The following is a 25,426-nucleotide window of genomic DNA, read 5'->3' as shown; positions in this document are numbered from 1 at the left end:
CTAAAAGTGGTTTAAGCTGACACTTTGCAAAGTGCTTTGGCCCAAGAAAATTAACTGGAAAGGCCTAGTAATATATTCAAAGTGCAAACCAATCAATGAAGCATTGAATAAATAAATACAATCTACTTGTATTTGAATTTACACTCAAGAAATTACCTAAAATGGAGACAATAGGCTTACTCTAGTTTAGTCATCTGTAGTCCTTCCTCTTCCGTTCTGAGATGGATGCTAATACCTTGGTGATTACCACTTTCCAGGGTTCTGTGAAAGCTTAGAGCATTTAAATAAATTGTGGAGGGGGAAAAATAGTGGGGAGAGACAAAGAGGAGGAGAAAGGAAGAGGAAATGGAGAGATTTCTCCTGGCATAGGTATACAGCCAGGATCCCAGTTTCCTTGAATGGTGCACAGAGATTGCTAGGTAACTGTGCCAGAAGTGGAGAAAGTATGGCATTCAACTCCAGGAGGAGACTCAACTCCAGGAACACACAGAGGAAGCCAAGTGTGCTGATGTTCAGGAACCAATATTTAGAGGGTACCCTGCAGGTCTGTGAAAGAGCTCTTGGAGACCGCAAGAAAAAAGGTTTCCACAAGTATAATCACAGACTAGATAGCTGGATAGAGTAGAGGAAGGATAATAATTCTATGACGTGATAATTACACAAATAAATGAGACAATTCCTGCACATCAGACGGTGTCAAGAAAGACTGAAAATCAGTATTAGTTTGATAAAATGGGAAATTACCCACACAAAGAATTAGCTGTTAACTGCAATACATTCGTGTTCAAGGCAAGATAAGATACAAAACTGAAATCTTCACATGTTCAACTAGGGTAAGATACATGTAACTGGAAAAGGTAAGGAAAAGTTCTATAGAGGGTTTAATCACCCTGGACCCTCTGTATCCACTACATTTACTATTCTCACACAACTCCATTGTAGCTTAAGGGTAAGAGAACTAAATTTAGCCCAATTCAGAAACTGAACAGATTCCCTGTGTTTGATCCTTTTCAGTTAAAACTATGGGTCCAGTACAAATCAAACTGGATGTCAAGGCTTTTTTACTTGGGAATCTTAACTTGCTTTACTTTTGTGACTGAGACAGATATGGCTACTTCACTGTGACTAAAGGCTAGCCAAATGGGAAAGGGGATGGAATGAATCAAATTCCCCTTTTGATCACTCAACAGGAGGTCCACAGGAACCATGCCTCATTCTATTAACTATCTCTGCTTCCCCAACTGCAGTCAATGATAACACAGGGGCTGCTTGATGCTTGCAGGGGCCTCTCACCAAACACAGGCATTTAAATGGTTGGCTTCCTTGAGATGTCCCTGGGCTAGATAAAGACACTCTGAGACAGTGTTCCTTCTGCCTTGGCTCCATGCCTGGAGGGAATGCATACCTCTTCCTCCAATGGGACAAGAAGCCACAGCTCTCCACTGACTAAATCCCATGTCTGGTCCCAACTCACATCATAGCTTCTCCATCAACTTCTCCACACCAGGCTTTTGGAGCCAGGTTATCGTAGATCAGCACAACAGAGGCACTTCGGAGAGTTCAGCAGCACAAGGGAACATACAATAACAAAGCCATTCCAATCTGGCTATATAGTTAATATTGAGATAGTCAAGGCATGAAAACAGTTGAAAATTACGTTGCTAAAACACTCTACAGATTATACGTATAGCAGAGCTTTCAAACTTACAAATAACATGAAATACCAAAATAGGCTGTTACTTTTCCTTTCGCCACCTCTCTCGTTCTCTCTCTCTCTCTCACACACACACGCACACATACTTTTTAGTGCTAAGACAACTGTATGAAAAAGAGGTAACATATTTTTAAATAACATCTCAATATTCAAACAAAACTATACTTCATGTATTTAAAACAAAAACACATAAATTACGCATTGGTTTCTCTGTATTTATTATTGAATAATGCTATAGTTGAATTTTTTGTTTTTAATGGAGTTTATAACTTTGAAATACTTGCTTCAGACTTACTTAAAGTAGAATTAACCGGGTTTTTTTGACCTCCTACTTTTAGATTTGGGGGGTGATGGTTCAGAATCAGATGCGTTCACAGTAATGGATGCTACTTCCACCAATCCTGGTTGAAGGGGTTCCAGTGATACCTGAATAACAACTTTTGTTTCAGGAGGTAATCCTTCTAGCTGCTTAGGCTTCTTAAACATTTGATGACACTGGGTCTTGTGCTCCCTTTTCTCTTTACAAGTTAAAAATTGTAGCCGACATTTGGAACACTGGTGAAAACGCTTTGCCCAGTGCTGTCTATAATGACATATGTATAGTGCTTCAGTTTTAAAAATTTGGAGACAAAAGGGGCAAAGTAAGTTCTTAGTGTTACCATGGTATGCTCTGAAATGTGCATCCACATCTGCAAAGAATGATGATCTGTAACTGCAAACCTGGCATACATAGGGCATTTCACCAGGCTTATGATTATCTTTCATGTGCTGTAAGAGAATCTGATCTGCCTCAAAGGACAATTCACAGATTTTACAGACTGTGCAGGGCTCCTGGGAAGTGTGGACACTTTCAATGTGACACTGCAGCTGGAAGGGCGTAGGAAACTGGCGGTGGCAGTGCTGGCAGGTGGTGTGGTATTTCCAGCTGTCACCTCTCAGCCTCTCAAGTTCCAAATGGTGCTTCATGTGATTCATAAACTCAACATTTTTTAGAACCTTCAAGCAGCTGTGGCATTTAAAGGCTGTGTGAGTTTTTGGTTCTGGCTGCCCATCTCCTATATGCTGTCCATAGTAGAAGTCACGAAGTAACACAATCAGATTGCCTTCTGTGGGATCAGCAAACTTATTTTGACTTGATACACTTGGAAAGTCAGTTTTTGTCAATACATTTCCCCCTAAAGGACTTACAGGCTTGCAATGAACATTGTCCTTTGGAAAAGCTGTTGGACAAGGTTCTCCACTCTGAACATGGCTTAATGAGTTATGAACACTGTCTGGTGTGCTTTGCTGAGTAGTCACTGTATGAAAAGTACCTGAAAGGGACAAAGCTAAAGAATGTTCTCCTATAACTCCATCACTGAGTGTAGGCCTTTTGGGACTTGTGCTATTTGTTTCAGAAGTGGAAAGTCGCTTTGATACACGAGGACTTTTATCCATATCTCCTGCAGAAACTGCTGTTTCTACTGGATGCTGCAATGAACTTGTGAAGGTAATCAAAGGAGAACATAACTCTGAAAAGCTATTAGGCATTATTTGTGGTGAAATATTTTTAGAATCCGCTTTGGACAAAGGCTCAATAATAATAGGACTATCTGTTGATCTTGATTCAGAGACAGAAAGTGGCAAGACAGTCTTTGCTTCTGATGTAGGAGTCACATGACTAACAGGCTGTAATTTCTGAGCATTATCTTTCCTGAAGTGACCATACCTATTTCTCCTTGAACTAGAACCTGGGGTAACTCTGTTCAGTATGTTTGAAATGACTGGTTTTGAATTTGAGGTCATCCCAACAAAGATCACATCATCATCCTCATGTACATGTTCCACTCCAACCAAGATGAGTTCAGCATCTTCATCATTTACTAGTTTGGTTTCTCCCTCGCTTTTCTGTGGTTCTGGCTCTTGTTCTTCTTCACATGACATCCATGGTGGTTCCATATTTTAAATACTTTTTTGTTCTTGGAGGGTGTGACCACAAGTCCCAGTGCTTCCTTTAAATAAACTGCCACCTAGGTATAAATATACTACATATTAGTTAAGTACAGAAAAATGTGCTATTTGGTTATCTCCAAAACTCTATGGTAGTTATAAACACCCTTATCTTACAAATAAAGATACTGAGCATCAAAGAGACTAAATGAAAGATGAATAACCTATGACTACAAGTCTACATGACTCAAGAATAATAGCTTTGTTCCATGTTGATTTTAATCTCTTCTAATTAAAAAAAAAAAAAAGAAAAAGAAAAAACAGAATACCACCACTGATCATTAGGAGAAATCACATGTAAAGCACGAGTATTTTTACAACTGCACTATTGTACAGTGTTTAGAAACAGGGACTTTGGAGTCAAAGAAGATTAAGCTGGAATTCTAAGTTAATCACACACCAGCTGCATCTTTTTGGGCAAATTTATAACTTTTAAATGTGTTTCCGCACCTTAAAGACAAACATGCTTATTTCTTAGACTTAAGGTTAAGCTCTTTTTAAAAAGCGTCAGCTATTTAATGGCATCTTGTTTTGTAGTAAAATTGGAAAAAAAGTTATCTTAAATGCACATTACAACTGATTCACACATGCTAATTTCATAAATGTTAATACAGAAAATAGGTAGCAAATTCAAATATAAAGTATCTATACACAGTTAACAAACAGCATAATTCAATGTCAAGCACTTAACACAGGCCTAGAAAATTGAGAATGAACTCTCTTGATAATCTCACCCCCAAAGCCACACTTATACATCCTAAATTTCTCCCTCTAATCCTGACTAAACTTAAATCCAACAATGCTTCATCCTTCATTCCACATTTCTCTTCCCCACATATCAGGCAAAGTCATGACAGTATTTCTCTAATACCAATATCAGACAGAGACATCAAACACACACACACACACACACACACACACACACACACACACAACGGATATTCTGTATGAATACAGATGCAAGAGTCCTCAACAAAATACTTGCAAACAAAACCTAACAACATATAAAAAAGATTATATACCATGATCACGTGGGATTTATGGAGGTATGCAAAGTTGGTTCATTATATGAAAGTCAATCGACATTATGCCATTTTAACACAATAAAGGACAAAAAACACATCTGCCTGCAGAAAAAGCATTTCCCTGAATCTAGCACCTTTTCATAATAGGGGTTAAAGTAAACCACTTAATAACTAAGAACAGAAGAGAACTTTCTCAAAGGGTACCTATAAACGACCCACAGCTAAATCATACTTAATAATGAAACACTGAAAGCTTTCCCTATAAGATTGGGAACAACATAAGGAAGTCTATTCCACACTTTGGTTCAATATTATACTGGCAGTTCTATAACCAGAGCAATCAGGTAAGAAAAAGGAATTGTTGTTGTTGCTTAAAACAAACAAACAAACAAAAAAACAGCCTTCAGAATGGAAAGGAAAAAGTCAAAGTATATTGGAGATACCATACTTTTATATATAGAAAATCCCAAAGAAACCACAGGTATTAGAATTAATAAAAAGCTTGAAGAATATAAGATAAATATTTTAAAAGTCAATCACATTTCTATACAGTAGCAACAAATGTTCTGAAAATGAAGTCAAGTAAACACTTGACTCTACATTAGCATTAAAAATAATACTTAGGATGTCAGAAAGAGAAAGACAAATATCATATGGTATCACTTACATGTGGACTATAAACTATAACACAAATGAACTTATCTGTGAAACAGAAACAGACTCACAGACATAGTGAGCAGACTATGTGATTACCAAGAGAGGAAGGGTGGGAGAGGCATAGACTGGGAGCTGGTGACTAGCAGATGCAAACTATAATGTTAATATATAGAATAGATAAAAAAAGATCCTACTGTGTAGCACAAGGAACTATATTCATAATTTGTGATAAACAGTAATGGGAAAGGATATGAAAAAAATTGTTCGTGCATGTGTGTGTGTTTACATATGAAGGAAAGGAAAGGTAAAAGGAAGGAAAGGAAAGGAAAACTCTTGGCAAGTATGTACAGAAACTGGACCTTGTGTGTTATGGATAGATTTTAAAATGGTGCAACTGCTACAGAAAACAGTCTAAAGCCTCCTCAAAAAATTAAAAATAGAACTACCACATGATTCATCAATTCCACTTCTGAATATAAATTCAAAAGAAGTTAACATGGGGTCTTGAGATATTTGCATAGCCATGCTCAAAGCAGCACTAATCACAACAACTAAGAGGTGGAAGCATCTAAACATCTATCAAATGTGATACATACATATAATGGAACATTATTAAGCCATATAAAGGAAATTCTGCCCCAAGCTACAACTTCATGATCACTTAAGACATCAAGCCAAAGGAAATAAGCCAGTCATAAAAAAGACAAAAGTGTATGTTTCCACTTATACGAAATATCTAATATAGTCAAGCAATAGAAAGGAACAAAGTGGAATGATGGAGTCCAGGGTCCATGGAAACAGGGAAGAAAAGAGGAGTTGTTGTTTAATGGGACAGGTGATGGGTACAGAGTTTCAATTTTGCAAGATGAAAAGGTGTAGAGATCTATTTCATAGCAATGTGATAAGGAATTCCATGATATTTCAGAGGTTAGGACTCCAAACTTTCCTATCAGGGGCTGGGTATGATTCTCAACCAGGAAACTGTCATTTAAGCTGCATAGAACAGCTAAAAAAATGACAACAACAACAACAAAACAACACTGTGACTCTGTGTGTGTGTGTGTGTGTGTGTGTGTGTGTGTGTACTTGTGTGAGTTGCTCAGTCGTGTATGACTCATTGTGTCCCCATGGACTGTAGCCCACCAGGCTCCTTTGTCGATGGGATTCTCCAGGCAAGAATACTGGAGTGGGCTGCCATTTCTTTCTCCAAAAAGGCTGATGAAATTGTGTGAAATACTTAGCACGTAAAAATGGTTAAAATGGTAAAAATTTAAGTTAGATGTTTGGGTTTTTTACAACAATTAAAAAAAAAATCTAACAACCAGGAAAATAATTTGAATGGACTTTTCACCAAATATGATATGCAAATGGCCAACAATCACAAAAAATACTGCTTAACATGATTGAAAGTGAAAGAAAGTGAAGTCACTCAGTCATGTCCGACTCTTTGCGACCCCATGGATGGTAGCCTATAACGCTCCTCCATCCATGGGATTTTCCAGGCAAGAATGCTGGAGTGGATTGTCATTTCCTTCTCCAGAGGATCTTCCCAACCCAGGAATCGAACCCAGGTCTCCTGCATTGCAGGCAGACATCTTACCTTCTGAGCCACCAAGGAAGCCCGTAACAAAATGTAAATCAGTCTCAGTGAGATACTACTTCACACCTATTAGGTTGCTGCTGCTGCTAAGTCGCCTCAGTCCTGTCTGACTCTGTGCGACCCCATAGACGGCAGCCCACCAGGCTCCCCTGTCCCTGGGATTCTCCAGGTAAGAACACTTGAGTGGGTTGTCATTTCCTTCTCCAATGCATGAAAGTGAAAAGTGAAAGTGAAGTCGCTCAGCCATGTCTGACTCTTAGTGACCCCATGGACTGTAGCCCACCAGGCTACTCCATCCATGGGATTTTCCAGGCAAGAGTACTGGAGTGGGGTGCCATTGCCTTCTCCTACCATTAGGTTGGCTGTAATCAAAAAGAGGAATAATAACAAGTGCTGCAGAGGATGTGGAGAAAAGGAATCTTCATATATTGTTGATGTAATTGCTGTAAAATAGTACAATCACTTTGGAAAAGTGGTTTGTCAGTACCTCAAAAATTAATATAGAGTAGCCATATGATCCAGAAATTTCACTCTTTTGTATATATCCATAAAAAATGAAAATGTTGAGTCCATGCAAAAACAGTGTTCACAGCAACATTATTCACAATAGCCACAAAGAATACACCATCCAAATATTATCCATTAGTTGATGAATGGATAAATAAATGGTGGTATATGCTCACAATGGACTACAGGTAAGCCACATACCATATTGTTATACCATATTCAGCCATAAAAAAAAATGTGCTGCTATACAGCCAAGAAATGGATGAATCTTGAAAATACACAAACTAGGGGACTTTCCTGGAGATCCAGTGTTTAAGACTCTGCACAGGTTCCATCCCTGGGCTAGGAACTAAGATCCCACATGCCACATAGCTAGATAAATAAATATTTGAAAAGAAAACATGGCATCTGAATAAAGCCAGACACAAAGGTCACACATTGTATCTGGAAGAACTGTACATAGAAGAGAAGCAGGAAAGACAAGCATTCTATAATCCAAATGAAACATTTTTTTTTTTCCCAGGGAGGAGGAAATGAACTGCTCTAATAAAGGCTGCCAATATATTAAATAAAATAACAACCTCAGGCTCTACTACAAAGCCACAATCATCAAGACAATATGGTACTGGCACAGAGACAGAAATATAGATCAATGGAAAAAAAAACAGAAAGCCCAGAGGTAAACCCACACACCTATGGACACCTTATCTTTGACAAAGGAGGCAAGAATATACAATGGAGAAAAGACGATCTCTTTAACAAGTGGTGCTGGAAAACTTGTCAATCACTTGTAAAAGAATGAAAGCAGAACACTTTTTGGAGAAGGCAATGGCACCTGACTCCAGTACTCTTGCCTGGAAAATACCATGGACAGAGGAGCCTGGAAGGCTGCAGTTCATGGGGTCGCTAAGGGTCAGCCATGACTGAGTGATTTCACTTTCACTTTTCACTTTCATGCACTGGAGAAGAAAATGGCAACCAACTCCAGTGTTCTTGCCTGGAGAATCCCAGGGCCTGTGGAGCTTGGTGGGCTGCCGTCTATGGGGTCGCACAGAGTCGGACATGACTGAAGTGACTTAGCAGCAGTAGCAGAACACTTTTTAACACCATACACAAAAATAAACTCAAAATGGATTAAAGATCTAAACATAAGACCAGAAATTATAAAACTCCTAGAGGAGAACATAGGCAAAACACTCGCTGACATACATCACAGCAGGATTCTCTATGACCCACATCCCAGAATATTGGAAGTCAAAGCAAAAATAAACAAATGGGACCTAATTAAACTTAAAAGCTTCAGCACAACAAAGGAAACTATAAGCAAGGTGAAAAGGCAGCCTTCAGAATGGGAGAAAATAATAGCACATGAAGAAACTGACAAACAGCTAATCTCAAAAATATACAAGCAACTCCTGCAGCTCAATTCCAGAAAAATAAACATCCCAATCAAAAAATGGGCCAAAGAACTAAATATACATTTCTCCAAAGAAGACATACAGATGGCTAACAAACACATGAAAAAATGCTCAACAATCACTCATTATCAGAGAAATGCAAATCAAAATCCACAATGAGGTACCATGTTATGCCAGTCAGAATGACTGCAATTCAAAAGTCTACAAGCAATACATGCTGGAGAGGGTGTGGAGAAAAGGGAACCCTCCTACACTATTGATGGGAATGCAAATTAATACAGCCACTATGGAGAACAGTGTGGAGATTCCTTAAAAAAAATAAGAAAAAAAAACACCTGGAAATAGAACTGCCATACAACCCAGTTATCCCACTGCTGGGCACACACACTGAGGAAACCAGAATTGAAAGAGACATGTGTACCCCAATGTTCATCGCAGCACTGTTTCTAATAGCCAGGACATGGAAGCAGCCTAGATGACCATCAGCAGATGAATGAATCAGAAAGCCATGGTACGTATAAACAATGGAGTATTACTCAGCCATTTAAAAGAATACATTTGAATCAGTTCTAATGAGGTGAATTAAACTGGAGCCTATTATAAAGACTGAAGTAAGCCAGAAAGAAAAACACCAATACAGTATACTAACACATATATATGGAATTTAGAATGATGTAACAACAACACTGTATGCAAGACAGCAAAAGAGACACAGATGTATAGTGTTTTGGACTGTGTGGGAGAGGGAGGGGAGAATGATTTGGGAGAATGGCATTAAAACATGTATAATATCATATTCGAAATGAATCACCAGTCCAGGTTGAATGCAGGATACAGGAGGCTTGGGGCTGCTGCACTGGGATGACCCAGAGGAATGGTATGGGGTGGGAGGTGGGAGGAGGGTTCAGGATGGGGAATACGTGTACACCCATGATGGGTTCATGTTGATATGGCAAAACCAATACAATATTGTAAATTTAAAATAATAATAATAATAATAAAAATTTTTAAAAATAAAAAAAAATAAAAATTGATCACTGAGTTAAACATTTGGAATTCACTGGTGACCTTGACAAGAGTGGATTTAAAGGAAAATGAGAGAAATGGAGATAAAAAATTCTACAAACAACTCTGCAGAAGTCCATAATAAGAAAACATAAAATAAAAAAAAGCAGAAGCAGGATGTGTCACAAAAGACAAATTTTTAATGAGAGGTGACATTATAGTCAGTCTGTTTGCTGATGGGAACCGTCCAGAGAAACAGAAAACTTAATCCAGGACAAAGAAGAGACTTGCTAGGATATCACTGAATAAACAAGAATTGAGTAGAAAATGGCAACCCACACCAGTACTCTTGCCTGGAAAATCCCATGGACGGAGGAGCCTGGTGGGCTGCTGTCTATGGGATTGCACAGAGTCAGACATGACTGAAGTGACTTAGCAGCAGAAGCAGCAGCACACAAGAAGTGAACACAAGCCAAATAATTTGCTCACAGTAACAAGACTGAGATCATATGGAGAAAGGCTGTCATGGTGGATTAATGGGTATGGTCACCAGCCTTCAAGATGACCCTGTGAATCACATGTCCTGATATTCCCACCCCTATGTAGTTCTCTCTCAAACTATCACAGGGTTGACCTGTGAGACTAAGCAAATACAGAAGTGAAGATGTGTAACGTCTGAAAAAGACTGCACTTTATCATGGATGCAAGTTCTTTCCTGAATCACTCATTCTGGGAAAAGACAGCAGCCTCCACACGAGCAGCCCCTTGGAGAGGCCCACAGAAGGAGGAACTGAGGCCTCATGAGTACAGCCAAGTAAGAGAACTTACATTCAATAAGCCAAGTTTTCAGAGGTTGCCAAACCAGATAAAAGCTTGACTACCACCTCAGGAGGGACCCTGAGGCTAAACTACCCAACTGGATTCTAGACCAATAGATATCAAGTGTAAGTTTTTTCAAACTATTCAATTTTGAGATAATATGTACAACACAAACAGTTCGAGGTATAATATCATTCACATCATACTTACACACAGAAGAGTTCTCCTATAAATATGGTAAAACTTAAAAAACACAAAACAAACCAAAACACCTAAAAACAGGAGTTGCCTGGCAGTCCAGTGGTTTGATTAGGACTCAGCCCTCTCACTGCCAGGATCCTGTGTTCGATCCCTGGTTGGGGAACTAATATCCTATGAAGCCACATGTTGTGACCAAAACCAAACATGCTGTCAAGTTCAAAGCTGTACCAGCAATAGATAACTATGCAACAGAGCTGTAGGCACAAGTTTCTGGGCATAAAGCTACCTATCATCTTGTTTACTGGCATGAAATGAACTCAGATGCTCCCCCACCCCCATCCAGTGGAGTTCAATTACTTAATGAAATAAAGCTCTTACAGGTGCAAAAATGAGCAAGTAATCCCATGTAAACATGTTAAATCACAACACATTTTCTTTGAATGAACCACTTTATTCATTTGGCCGTGCTGCTTGGCTTGTGGGGTCCCAGTTCCCTGACCAGAAGTTAAATCCAGACCACTGCAGTGAAAGCCAAGAATCCTAATCTCCAGGCCACAAGGGAACTCCCATACCTTCATTACTTTGCTTTTGTAGCTAAAACCTTAGGATATGTGCATTGCCCCATTTTAGCCTCACCAAGTGGTAGGAGTCAGCTCTACACAGCTTAAAACCCATGGTGCTCTTACTTTTTTTTTCTTTCAAGAATGCAGGAGAAAGCAAGCCAGTAGCCTCCCTGCCTGCTTTTAATGTTTCAACTCAGAGAGCTTCAGAGTGACCTGAAACCATGATTGCCCTGAAGTCACCACCCGCAATCAGGGTCAGCTAATCCCCAGGAGAACTCTCTCTCCACAGCAACATGTCAGCCCATGAATGAAAGGAGAAAAACGGAAGGCAAGAAAGACACAACTTTGTTCCTTATTGTAAAAATGTCTGTCACCTTACCTCAGGGGCACATTGAAAACCTGAGTGCCCTTCCCAGGCAGGAGAAGGTCACATCCTGGGGTCGGGCAGAGGGAAAGTCAGGGTGAGTCACCTCTTCCTGAAACATTCTATCCCCCAGGCCCTACCTGGTCCTACCCTACAGATGCTGACCAGGTGTCTCACACTCAACCAGAGCAAGTGATTGAACTCCTCTTCCCTGAGCTTCTTCCTCCCACCTCCCTTCTCTCAGTAACAAACAAACAAACAAACAAACAAATACCTCATCTGCCACCTTTCCGAACCAAAGGCCTGAATCTCGGGGCCCCCAGGGACAGGGGCAGCCCTGGAGTCCGAGGAGAGGCAGAGCAAACAGGAAAACGACCAAAGCGCCGCGGCAGTGGAGAGGCCACTAGATTGATTATTATTTTTTTTTTTTTTTTGCTGTGCCCGCCTGACTGTGTCTGGTTGCAGAACCGGGTTGGGCCCGAGTCATAAACCCGCGTGAAGATTTGTATATGTGTGTGTGTTTAAATATATTAAGTTCCACAGGAGACCTGGGAGGGGCGGGGGCTGGGGGCATGACAGGCCCTTTCCGCGAGCTGGCTTGTCCCACCCCTAGGACAGGAAGGCTGCTGGAGAGCTGCTCCCACCCAGACTAGAGAGGGGAGAGGGCGAAAGGGGCCTGAGGCCTGTAGGCCCGGCCTCAAGCTCCCTTGGCCCTCAGAGGCCGTCCCGCCGAGCAAGGCCCCGCCAGATTGGGGATCTGAGAAACCCTTCGCTGGGCACTCCGGCACTGCTTTGGCCGCACCAGGCCCCAGTCCTTACCGGTCCCCGTGGGCGGCGATGCCAGAACTGCCGGCAGCTCACCTGCACCTAAACAGTCCCTGGGTTAAGTCTGAGGAGGCAGGCCCGAGGGAACAATGCCTCCTCAGGCCTGGGACGCCGCTTCAACTGCCGGCGTGTCCGCTGCCAAGGACGATTGGTTGCCAGGTGTTGACGCCTGCAATCGGATTGGCCGCTAGGCCGAGTTCCGCGCATGCGCGCGCGGTGGCCCCCTCTGGAGGCAACTGCTGGGGGCGTAGTCAGGCTGAACCTGAATCTGAAGTGTCTTGGGTCTGTCAAGATTGCGCAGCTCACCAAAGGGGAAAAAAGAAAATAGATTGCACAGTCGCCAGGGCACAGGGCTGAGAACGACCTCCGAGTCTACCAGGGGACTTCAATGATGGTGTCTAGCACTCACAGCCCTCAGGGGTGACCTGCCCCTTGCTTAAGAAACTTGACCTTGACCGTACACCTGGATCTTGAAGCCCCTTCTCTTGGAATTCCATTTTGCTCAATGCAGGGCAGCCTGCCCCCGATTTTGCACAGCTAGAGTGAGCTGAGCCGAGAAGACAACGGCAACCCACTCCAGTACTCTTGCCTGGAAAATCCCATGGACGGAGGAGCCTGGTAGGCTGCAGCGCATGCGGTCGCTAAGAGTCGGGCACGACTGAGCGATTTCACTTTCACTTTTCACTTTCATGCATTGGAGAAGGGAAGGGCAACCCACTCCAGTATTCCTGCCTGGAGAATGCCAGGGACAGAGGAGCCTAGTGGGCTGCTGTCTATGGGGTCGCACAGAGTCAGACGGGACTGAAGCGACTTAGCAGCAGCCTAGTGAGCTGAGAATGAGCTTTACTTCTTTTTCTTTTTCTTTTTTTTTTAATTTTAGAGCCTACACTTTTTAATGGCTGAGGAAAACCGAAAGCATATTATTTTCTGACGTGAAAATTGTGTGAAGTTCAATTTTTGGTGTCCTTAAAGTTGAAACAGGGACTTGCCAGTTCCTTTGGTTATTGTCTATGACTGAAAACTTGATCAATCGTCAAAGATCATATTCGCAAAGCCTAAAATAGTTCTTTTTGGGCCCTTTACAGAGTCTTTTTAAAATGCTCTGTTCTGCTGGAAGTCTCCTAGTAGTCATATGGGGGAATAAAGTCTTGGTTTTGTTACAATATTTTCTTCTCTATTATATTCATTTTTCATTCTTTATTAATTGCATTCCTTCTTATCGCTATAAGTTTGTTCTGTTGCGCATCTTTACAACTTTTTGAGATAGTTATTTGTAACTCTCATTTCTCTTATATGTAATGCTATAAGTTTACTTTAATTTGTTGTTGTTGTTGTTCAGTCTGTCAATCATGTAGGACTCTTTGCAACCCCATGCACTGCACGCAGCACACCAGGCTTCGCTGTCCTTCACTATCTCCTGGAGTTTGCTCAGACTCATGTCCATTTAGTTGGTGATACTATCCAACCATCTCATCCTTTGCTGCCCACTTCTTCCTGCCCTCAGTCTTTCCCAGCATCAAGGTCTTTTCCAATGAGTTGGCTTTTCACATCAGGTGGCCAAACTATTGGATCTTCAGCTTCAGCATCAGTCCTTCCAGTGAATATTCAGAGTTGATTTCCTTTACGATTGACTGCTGAATCTTGCTGTCCAAGGGACTCTCAAGAGTCTTCGCCAACACCACAGATCAAGAGCATCAATTCTTTGGCACTCAGCCTTCTTTATGATCCAACTGTCACATCCATACATGACTGCTGGAAAAACCATAGCTGTGACCAGATGGACTTTGTCAGCAAAGTAATGTCTCTGTGTTTTAATATGCTCTCCAGGTTTGTCATAGCTTTTCTTCCAAGGAGCAAATATCTTTTAATTCTGTGGCTGCAGTCACCACCCACAATCATTTTGGACCCCAGGAAAATAAAGTCTGTCACTGTTTCCATCGTTTCTCCATACAACTTTAACTGTGTCTCACAATTTTTGCTGCATAGTTTGTTCATTATCATTCACTTCAAGTATATCCTAATATTCTCTTCTTAAGACAAAGATTATATATTGTATGGGCTTCCCTGGTACCTCAACTGGGAAAGAACTTTCCAGCCAATGCAGGAGACACAAGAGGCCTGGGTTCGATCCTGGGTCAGGAAGATTCCCCTGGAGAAAATAATGGCAATCTGCTCCAGTAGTCTTGCCTGAAAATTCCATGGAGATATATATTATGGATTAATGTAGTTAGTGATATTTCCCAAATGAATGGCATTTTAAAAGATGTTTCTTTGTCAATTTCTCATGATTGCATATGGTCAGATCACACAATATAAATATTATTGATCCTTTGTATTTGAAGATTTCAATTCAGTTAAGTGTACCATACTTTAGATTTCCATTCCAGTGAAGTCAAAATGAAGAGGGTGTGATGTAGACAAAATACTTGCAATGTCTAAAATATATATCTGTGAAATGACCTCCATTAAGCCTCACAATTATTCCAGCATCTTTCAGTAGGGTACCTTTAACTAAGTTCCAGGTTTTATGCAAATTTTACCAGCTTTTCCAAAAATGTTCTTTTCCAGTTTCATATTCCCATACAGGATACTGAACTGCATGAGGATATATAGCCAAAAGCTACAGATACCTCCCTTAGTTTACTCTGGTCTATAGCAGTTTCCTAAACTTTCCTTGCTTTACATGACTTTTGACAATTCTCAGGAGTCCTTCAGGGACAGGCATTTTGCACAATGACTCTCAATATGGGTTTGATATGTTTCTCCTGGTTGCACTGGGGTTTATATATTTTTAGAACTATACCTCCAAGGCAAAATATCTTTCTTATCACTTCCCATCAAGGATTCATACTATCAATATGACTTACCACTAGTTCCTCTGCTATAAAGTTATCTCCTTCCCTCTGACATATTCTGTTCTTTAGAAACAAGTCACTAAACCCAGCCTACACTTGGGGAGGGGCATGGACTCTCATCTTGAGGAAAATATCTAAGAGAAACACAAGTTCCTGAGTATACAAATTAATTGAAACTCATTTATAAGGAAGATCTGGTTCTTCTAGCCGTATCTTTTCATTTTAAATTAATTTAATTAAAGTAAAGTAAAGATTTAAGAGGTTTCCCAGGTGGTGCTAGTGGTAAAGAACTTGCCTGCCAATGCAGGAGATGTAAAAGACACCCAGGTTCAGGAAGATCCCCTGGAAAGGGAAATGGCGACCCCTGCCCGTATTATTGCCTGGGTAATCCCATGGAGAGAGGAGCCTGGCAGGCTACACTGATGAGGTCACAAAGAGTCAGACAGGACTGAAGCTGCTGAACACACACAAAGATTTAATACCTCAGTCACACTAGCTACATTTTAACATCTCCAAAGTGGCATATTAGACAAGGACATAGAAAACATATTCATTGAGAATTCCCTAGTGATCTGGTTGTTAGGGCTTTGTGCTTCCACTGCAGGGGGCAGAGATTCCATCCCTGGTTGAAGATCTAAATCCCTTAATCCTCACAGCAAAGCCAAAAAAAAAAAAATCCTACCAGATGAACACTCCATCTGAAAATTCAGATAAAGGATATAAACAGGTAACCTCAGAGAAGAGAAACATACGCATTTATGTATGTGAAAAGCTTGTTGTCCTTATTAGGGCATACATGTAACAATTATTTAAAAGTTTTCTATTGCTGCAGAAACTTCTGGGAATAGCACTGACTTAGATCATTGTTTTGCCAACCTTTCTTCTTTTCAAATGTAATGCACATTAACACATGAAACTGCTTTATCTCCATCTCAAAAATTTTCTGTTTTCAATATCATTCAGCTTAAATATTTTATTTTTCCCATAACAATTTCTCTCAGGACCAGTAAGTTATTCAGGTTCAGAAGCAGGAGTAGGAGGAGCCTAAACCACAATATTAAAGAAGCTTGTGAGTTACAGATGGAGAAGGTAATGGCACCCCACTCCAGTACTCTTGCCTGGAAAACCCCATGGACAGAGGAGCCTGGTAGGCTGCACTCCATGGGATCCCTAAGAATCTGACATGACTGAGCGACTTCACTTTCACTTTTCTCTTTCATGCATTGGAGAAGGAAATGGCAACCCACTCCAGTGTTCCCAGGGATGGGGGAACCTGGTGGGCTGTGCGACCTATGGGGTTGCACAGAGTCAAACACGACTGAAGTGACTTAGAAGCAGTAGTGAATTACAGAGGTGCCACTTTCACACTTTGGGTTCCTGGCAATCTTTAATCTATCCTCAGCCTGGGTGAAGTTATATTGCTTCATTTTCAAACTTTGGGAGTTATTTCCTCCGTATTTATCTTTCTAGGTTTTTGTTTGGCCATGCCACGGAACCTGTGGGATCTTAGTTCCATAACCAGGGTGTTGAACCCTGGCCATTGGCAGTGAAAGCATCAAGTCCTAACCACTGAACCACCAGGGAATTCTCATATCTTTTTCTTTCTTTCTTTCAAATATTTATTCATTTACTTGGCTGTGCTTGGTTTTAGTTCCAGCACAAGGACTCTTCAGTCTTCACTGTAGCATGTGGGAGGCAGGATTTTTAACTCTCACATGCAGTATTTTTAGCAGCAGTATGTGGGATCTAACGCCCTGACCAGGGAATGAATTTGGACTCCCTAATTGGGGAGCACTGAGTCTTACTACTGGACTACAGAGATGTCCTTCCCATGGTCAAACCCAGGTCTCCCATATTACAAGTGAATTCCTTACTGTCTGAGCCACTGTGGCTTTGACTATAACAACTTTGGTCAGCAGAGTGATGCCTTTGCATTTTTTTTTAATGCTATCTATGTTTGTCATAGCTTTTCTTCCAAGGAGCTAGCTACTTTTAATTTTGTGGTTACATTCACCATCCACAGTGATTTTGGAGTTCAAGAAAATAAGATCTGCTGTTATTTTCACTTTTTCTCCATTTGTTTGCCATGAAGTGATGGGACCAGATGTCACAATGTTCATTTTTTGAATATTGAGTTTTAAGCCTGCCTTTTCACTCTCCTCTTTCCTGTCATCAAGAGGATCTTCATTTTCTGTTATTAGTGTGGCAGCATCTGCATGTCTGAGGTTGTCGCTATTTCTCCCAGAAATCTTGATTCCAGATTGTGCTTCATCCAGCCCAGCATTTTTAATGATGTACTCTGCATATAAGTTAAATAAGTAGGGCAACAGTACACAATCTTGACATACTCCTTTCCCTATTCAGAACCAGTCTCTTGTTCCATGTCCAGTTCTAACTGTTGCTTCTTGACCTGCATACAGATTTCTCAAAAGGCATGTCAGATGGTCTGGTATTCCCATCTCTTTAAGAATTTTCCAGAGTTTGTTGTGGTCCACACAGTCAAAGGTCTCATCACTTCATGGCAAATAGACGAGGAAACAAAGAATCAGTGACAGACTTTATTTTCTTGAGCTCCAAAATCACTGCAGATGGTGACTGCAGCCACGAATTTAAAAGATGCTTGCTCCTTGGAATAAAAGCTGTGACAAACCTAGATGGCATATTAAAAAGCAGAGACATTACTTTGCCAACAAAGGTCAGTGGAGTCAAGGCTATGGTTCTTCCACTAGTCATGTATGGATGTGAGAGTTGGACCATAAAGAAGCCTGAGCACCAAAGACTGGACACTTTTGAACTGTGATGTTGGACAAGACTCTTGAGAGTCCCTTGGACTGCAAGGAGATCCAACCAGTCAATCCTAAGGGAAATCAACCCTGAATATTCAGTGGAAGAACTGATGCTGAATGTCCAATACTTTGGCCTCCTGATGGGAAGAGTCAACTCATTGGGGGAAAAAACAAACAAACCTAATACTGGGAACTATTGAAGGCAGGAGCAGAAGGTGTGACAGAGGACACGATGGTTGGATGGCATCAGCAACCCAACGGAACGAATTTGAGCAAGCTTCGGGAAATGGTGATGGACAGGGAAGCCTGGCATACTGAAGTTCATAGGGTCACAGGAAGTCAGACACGACTGAGAAACTGAACAACAAAAGCCAGGCAGGGTCTCTATGTACAGCTGGCTGAACCTCAATAGGGCTTTTTTGAATTTCTGGAGGTGGGTAGAACTTAATTTTTAGCCAGATCCCTTGCTGCAACACATCTGGAATATTTTGTGTTTGTAGTCAATCTTCTTTGTAGTTTTTCTGGGTGACACTTGGGAGTCAGTGTTCCTCACAATGATGGATGCTGTCTCTCTCAGTCCCAGCTGAACTGAAGTTTGGATCATGACCTCTGTTTCAGGAGGCAACCCTCACAATTGCTCTGGCTTTTTGAAAGACTGATGATTCTTTGTTTGGTGCTCTGTCTTTTCCTTCATTTTCAAACACTGTAGCCAGCACTTGGAATATGGAAAGACCCTCTTATTTCAGTGCCTCCAAGTGTGATTTATGAAGGATGTCACCAGTTTGAAAATTTCGAAGCAAAACAGACAAAGCAAATTGTTCATGTTTCCATGCCATATTCTAAAACGTACCTCTACATTGGCCAAGGCTGACAGTCTGTAATTGCAAACACGGCACACATAGGGCATTTTGCCAGGTTTGTGACTGTCCTCCATGTGCTATAAGAGAACCTGATCTGTTTTGAAGGACAATTCACAGATATAACAGACCATGGAGGGCTCCCGGGAAGCATGGATACTTTCAATGTGACACTGCAACTGGAACAGGGTGGGAAACTGGTGGTGGCAGTGCTGGCAGGTAGTGTGGATTTCCCAGCTGTCATCCTTCTGCCTCTCCAGGTCCAGATGGTTCCTCACATGGGTCATAAACTTGACATTTTTTAGAACTCTCAAGCAACTGAGGCATTTAAAGACTGTGTGAGTCTTCTGTTCTGACTGCCCATCTCTTGTATGCTGTCCATAGTAAAAGTCATCAAGTAACATGATCAGATTTCCTTTCATGGGATCAACAGTCTTGCTCTGACTTGCAAGAGTCAAAAAGTCCGTTTTCTCCAGCCCCTTCAACTACATGTTCTGTCTGGATCCATAAGACTGAAGCATGCCTGGTCATTTGCGTGAGTCTGTGAAAATGATGCCCCGCGGTGAACATGGCTCAGTGAGGTCAGGAGACCTTCCAAGGTCATAATCGTGTCCTTTGTAGGAGAAATACCTACAGGGGCCATGGTGGAGGCAGGTCCCCCTGGGATTCCATTGCTGAGTTTGGGTCTTTTGGGATTCCCACTGTTACATTTTACATCTGAAGTGGGACATTGCTTTGAATTAAGAGGACTTTCATCCTTGCCTGCTATTGAGAGACTAGCTCCAGATAGACAATGAGGCCGCAGAGAGAGCAATTCTGAATTGTGAAGCACAGCTTCCAGAGAGCTCGTTTTATAATCAGGTTTAGATGAAGGCTTGAAAATAACAGGACTGTTTTTTCCTCCCCATTCAGACTGAGAAGCTAATGATACAGCCACTGGTTCTGATGCTGGGGTCCTGAGATGTGCAGGTTGCAATGTGCAGGAGGGATCTGGACTCACGTGGCCCTTCTTTCTTCTTGAAGATGCATCCCTGGTCACTCTGTTCAAAATGTTAGAAATGACTGGCTTTGAACTTGAAATCACTCTGACAAAGAGAGTTTCAGCATCCTCATTGACATGCTGCACTCCAACAAAGATGACCTCAGCATCATCATTATCCTCATCTCTGGGTTTGGACCCTGCGGTCTTTGTCTCGGGTTGTGGTCGTGCTTGTGCTTCCTCACACAGGAAGAGATGGGTCATTTTACAATCACTTTTGGCTTCAAGTGGTCCCTTCCACCTAAAGGCAACCACAGAACAAGGTCATCCCGTCTGATCTCAGGTGTCACTTTCTGTGGTTTCAGTTAACCCTCAGTTGTTCACTGAAAATATTAAATGGAAAACTCCAGAAATACATAACTCATAAGTTTTAAATTGCATGTCATTCTGAGGAGTAGGATTGGAATCTCACACCATCCTGCTTCCTCCTGCCCAGAAATGTGAATCGAACTTAGTCCTGCACATCTCACCCATTTGTCACTCGGTTACCACAATGACTGTTGAGATGTCACAGAGCTTGTGACCAAGTCACCCTTATTTTACTCAATAATGGCCCCAAACCATAAGTGGAGTGATGTTGGTTATTTAGACATGCCAGAGAGAATCCTTTAAGTGCTACCTTTAAGTGAAAAGATCAAAGTTCTCAATTTGATATAAAAAGAAAAAAAAGTATGCTGAGGTTGCTAATATCTGTGGTGAATGTGAAGCAGAGAAAAGAAATCTGGGTTAGTTTTGCTGTCAAACTGCAAACTGCAAAAGGTATGGCCACAGAGCATAGTGCATAGTTAGGGTGAAAAAAAAAAAATCACGAAATTAGTTCAGTAATATATTTTACATAGAGACTACATTCACAAAACTGTTATAAAAATATGTTGTTATAATTGTTCTATGTTATTATTACACCTTCCCTGGTGGCTCAGATGGTAAAGTGTCTGCTACTATTCAGGAGACCTGGGTTCCATCCCTGGAGAAGGAAATGGCAACCCAATCCAGAATTCTTGCCTGGGAAATCCCATCACAGAGGAGCATAGTAAGCTGCAGTCCATCAGGTTGCAAAGAGTTGGACACGACTGAGCAACTTCACTTTCACTTTCCTGTTATTATTAGGAAGTTGCCAATCTCTTACTGTTCTTTTATAAAATAAACTGCATCACAGGTATGTTTGTATAGAAAAACCATTGTGTATATAGGGTTTGATACTATGTGTGGTTACAGATGTCCACTGGGGGTCTTGGAACTTATTCTCTGCAGATAAGTGGTGATGATTATATTTCTTCCAAAAGACAAAATTAGTACCTGGTTTAATCATCAGCTGAAACATTGAGATAACTATTAACACCCTTAGACATAAGGAAACATCTCAAACTCAGTTAAGTGACATGATCATTTTAAACTTCCTTCTCCAGACCCTACTTTTGCCTTGTTTCCCCATAGTGGCCCCAGTGCTCCTGTTAAACTCTACAGGAGAGCGGGTAGGCACCACTTTGCTTATAGATCTCCAATCTCACTCAGAAATGCTGACCAACATAAAATGTCCAAAAGAGCCCCCAGCTGTCCCTTGGGGGTGCCCCTCACTCCCTCCATTCTCTGAGTCCAGAAGGCACCAGACTCTATACATGGATCAAAAATTAAAAAAAAAAAAAAAAAAAATTCCAGAAAGTTCTCATAGCAAAACTTGAACCTGCCTCATGCTGGCAACTATATATACATATACATACACACACACATACATACAAAAATACATACATGTGCATATATACACATATATGTATATGCATATATATGTGTATATATATAGCATGTACATTGTAAATGAAACTATTTACACAGCATTGGCATTGTATTAGGTATTACAAGGAATGTGGAGATGATTTAAAGCATGTGGGAGCATCCCCTTAAGTTACGTGCAAAGACTATACCATTTTATATAAGGAACTTGAGCATCCATGGATTTTGGTATCTGTGGGTGCAGGGTTCCCAGACCCAATCTCCCAAGGGTACCAAGGAGAGAGGACAGGGCCTTCTCAGGACTTCTGCTACTCCCCCTGCCTTGGACACTGTCTCAAGTACTGTCACCCAACTCCTGACCTGCTTCAGTCCACAGTTTCTCTGCCAGGCTTCCCTGACCCTGATGTCAGAAATCACAGCCTCCCCCAACTCACATGCCATATTCAACTCCAGAGCTATTGGGTTGCTGTATTGTTGTTTCTAGAACAAGTTCTGGTGTCTGTCAGTGCTACATGTCTGCTGCATAAATAAACAGTAGCTGTTATGAATACAATCTTTTATCTGTACCACAGGCTTGACCCACTAATTCCTGGCTCCCCAGGTTCTTACACTTGATCTTAGCAAAGAAGCTGACAAGCAATTTCTCCAAGCATTTAATGAATTCCAAATCTTAATGAATTAAAAGTATCATGCAAGGGAGAAAGTCAGCCAGTATGTAGTTGGATGCTGACAGGGGCAGTAGTGGTCATTGAAATAAAAGGTTTGTAACACAATTTCTCTCCATATAATACATTTGTTGATAGCTTCCATGCTGTTAACACGTTTCATTGACATTAAGGGACATTCTACAGTTTACATTTGACCATTTCTGATACCAGATCACATTTCATCAGCAGCATATTATAGTTTGTTTGGTTGTGTATAAATGATAGCCCTAGCGGTAAAGGTCTCTCCTGACAATGCAAAAGATGTAAGAGATGCAGGTTCCATCTCTGGGTCAGGACGACCCCCTGGAGGAGGGCATGGCAACCCACTGCAGTATTCCTGCCTGAAGAATCCTATGGACAGAGGAGCCGGGTGGGCTACAGTCCATAGCGTTGCTGCTGCTGCTGCTGCTACTAAGTGGCTTCAGTCGTGTCCGACTCTGTGTGACCCCAGAGACAGCAGCCCACCAGGCTCCACTGTCCCTGGGATTCTCCAGGCAAGAACACGAGTGGGTTGCCATTTCCTTCTCCAATGCATGAAAGTGAAAAGTCAAAGTGAAGTCGCTCAGTCGTGCCCGACTCCCAGCGACCCCATGGACTGCAGCCCACCAGGGTCCTCCGTCCATGAGATTTTCCAGGCAAGAGTACTGGAGTGGGGTGCCATTGCCTTCTCCAAGTCCATAGTGTTGCAAGGAGTCAAACATTACTGAAGCAACTGAACACACACACATACATATGTATATATGTGTATATTTTATAGTGGTATGAAAAATAATTCTGTGGGACTTCCCTGGTGATCCAGTATTTAAGACTCCTCACTTCCAGGCCAGGGTCATGGCTTCAATCCCTGTCAGAGACCTATGATTCCACATGCCACTGGGTGTGGCAGGAAAAAAAAAAAGAAAAGGAATAATGCTGTATTTTACAGCTGATGTCATCTTAGATTTAATGGAAATTTCTGTTTTTCATAAGCAGAATCCAGCCTACTAAATTCATGTCACAAGTCACTAATGGGATGCTAGCTGCATTATATAGGCAAATGGTTTAAACAGGAATTTACAAATTGGCTTCCTTCCTGTTTGCTTTTTCTCCCAACCATCAAGCTAAGAATGATTTTTAGGTTTTAGTTTTTTTTTTTTTTTTTTTTAACTTTTAAAAATCTATTTAATATTTTTACATTTTTTTAATTTGGGGGCAAACAAAGGAATATTTTGTGATATGTGAAAATTATAGGATATCTAAATTTCAGTGTCACAAATAAAGTTTTATTGGAACACAGCCGTGATCATTTGCTGCTGCTGCTGCTGCTAAGTCACTTCAGTCGTGTCCGACTCTGTGTGGCCCCATAGACAGCAGCCCACCAGGTTCCCCTGTCCCTGGGATTCTCCAGGCAAGAACACTGGAGTGGGTACCCGAGGCTATTTCACTCTGCTAATGGCAGAGACTGCATTGGCGCTTAATGCCCGTTTACTCTCTAGGCCTTTACAGAGCAATTTTGCACACTCATGGCTGTAGAGAACAAAATGAAGCATTCCAAACCCCATGGCTCACCAGCTCCTGAAGTCCAGTTGACTCAGTGCAGCTAAACACTTCCTATTCTGAGTCCCACTGGAGGATGAAGCTGGAGTATCTCTGTCTCCACGCCCCAGAAAGATTTCTCTGGAAATATCAGCACTGCTTCCTGTGTCCAGTGTCCATGAAACTCCTACCTGGCTCTCCAAAAGCCTTTTCTCAGTGAGGCTGGATCAGGAGATTCCAAGCCTTTGAAAGCCCATTCTAATCCAATCCATAGTATCCAAATGGTGCTCCAATCAGGTTTCTGAGCCAGTTTTTCCCCATGGGATCTTTCAACTAGAAACCTTTCTACCAAATTGTTAAAGAGAGGAAAGAATGTGGGTGCAGCTGCAGGGCCCCACCCAGGGGCTGTTTTCCAGGTCTCAGGGTGGTGAGAATCCCCACTTCCCTCTCTGGCATCCAGAGGCCCACCATCTTATCTCCAGTTTATCTGCATCTTTAGTTATTTGGGATTCAATAGCTTAAGGGCAGGGGAAGGTGGTCCACATAGCTATTCCAGCAGAGCTCGGGCTGGTATCAGGAATGGAAAAATCAGGGGTTCTCCTCCAATACCAGAAAATTCTCCAGCTGCAAACAGCAAACCCCTGTCCTCTTCTGGGAGCAAGGGTGGTGGGTTGGGGGCGGGTGGGCATGGTGAGGAGAGCAGAAAGCAAGCTTACTCCCAAATGATCTGCACTTGAAGACTCAGCACCCGCTGGATTTCAGGGGTCCTCACTGTGGATCTTCATGCTGAACCCCAGGAGCTTTTTCTAGGCAGGGGCTCATGCTTTCTTAAACCAGGTCAGGGGTGTCAGGTCACACCCTGGTCCCCATCCTTCTGCCTTCCTCACTCACTCCCTGTCTTCTCTCTCCTTCCCCTTTGCACCACCAAGATTATATCTCAAGCTTTCCTTCCCACTGCCTTTACAACCCTGTGCACACAGATACATAGAGGGAGGGAGGGTTTAAGAGTAGAAATATGTGTATTTCCATTCCTTATAAGGTAACAGAGTCACTGAATTAGAACAAAAATGAAGTTCACTGATGAACGTGATCTCAAGTGTTGTAACCAGATATAACATCAAAAACACTGTTCTTATCAAATCAACATGTGTTCACCTTAAATTTACACAATATGTTTCCATTACATCTCAATGAAGCAGGGAAAAAAAAAATACAGAACTGACCATTAGAAAGAGCTCGTTTTAGACTCTTT

The 25,426-nt window shown here is 41.6% G+C and overlaps 1 protein-coding gene across 1 annotated transcript; it reads right to left on the bottom strand.

Moving 5' to 3' along the window:
* Positions 1–1,915: 1,915 nt before the first annotated feature.
* Positions 1,916–12,849, bottom strand: LOC132344700 (zinc finger protein 280B-like). The gene is made up of 2 exons (XM_059884342.1): positions 12,724–12,849; positions 1,916–3,723 (listed from the first exon to the last, which is right to left on the bottom strand). The coding sequence occupies exon 2, from the start codon at positions 3,650–3,652 to the stop codon at positions 2,021–2,023; it is 1,632 nt and encodes a 543-aa protein (XP_059740325.1). The 5' UTR covers positions 3,653–3,723; positions 12,724–12,849; the 3' UTR covers positions 1,916–2,020.
* Between the last annotated feature and the right edge of the window lie 12,577 nt (positions 12,850–25,426).

Source organism: Bos taurus, chromosome Y (assembly GCF_002263795.3).
Source record: "Bos taurus isolate L1 Dominette 01449 registration number 42190680 breed Hereford chromosome Y, ARS-UCD2.0, whole genome shotgun sequence".
Taxonomy (NCBI): Eukaryota; Metazoa; Chordata; class Mammalia; order Artiodactyla; family Bovidae; genus Bos; species Bos taurus.
Note: the sequence above shows the minus strand (reverse complement) of the source record. Positions and strands in the feature narration are given on the sequence as shown.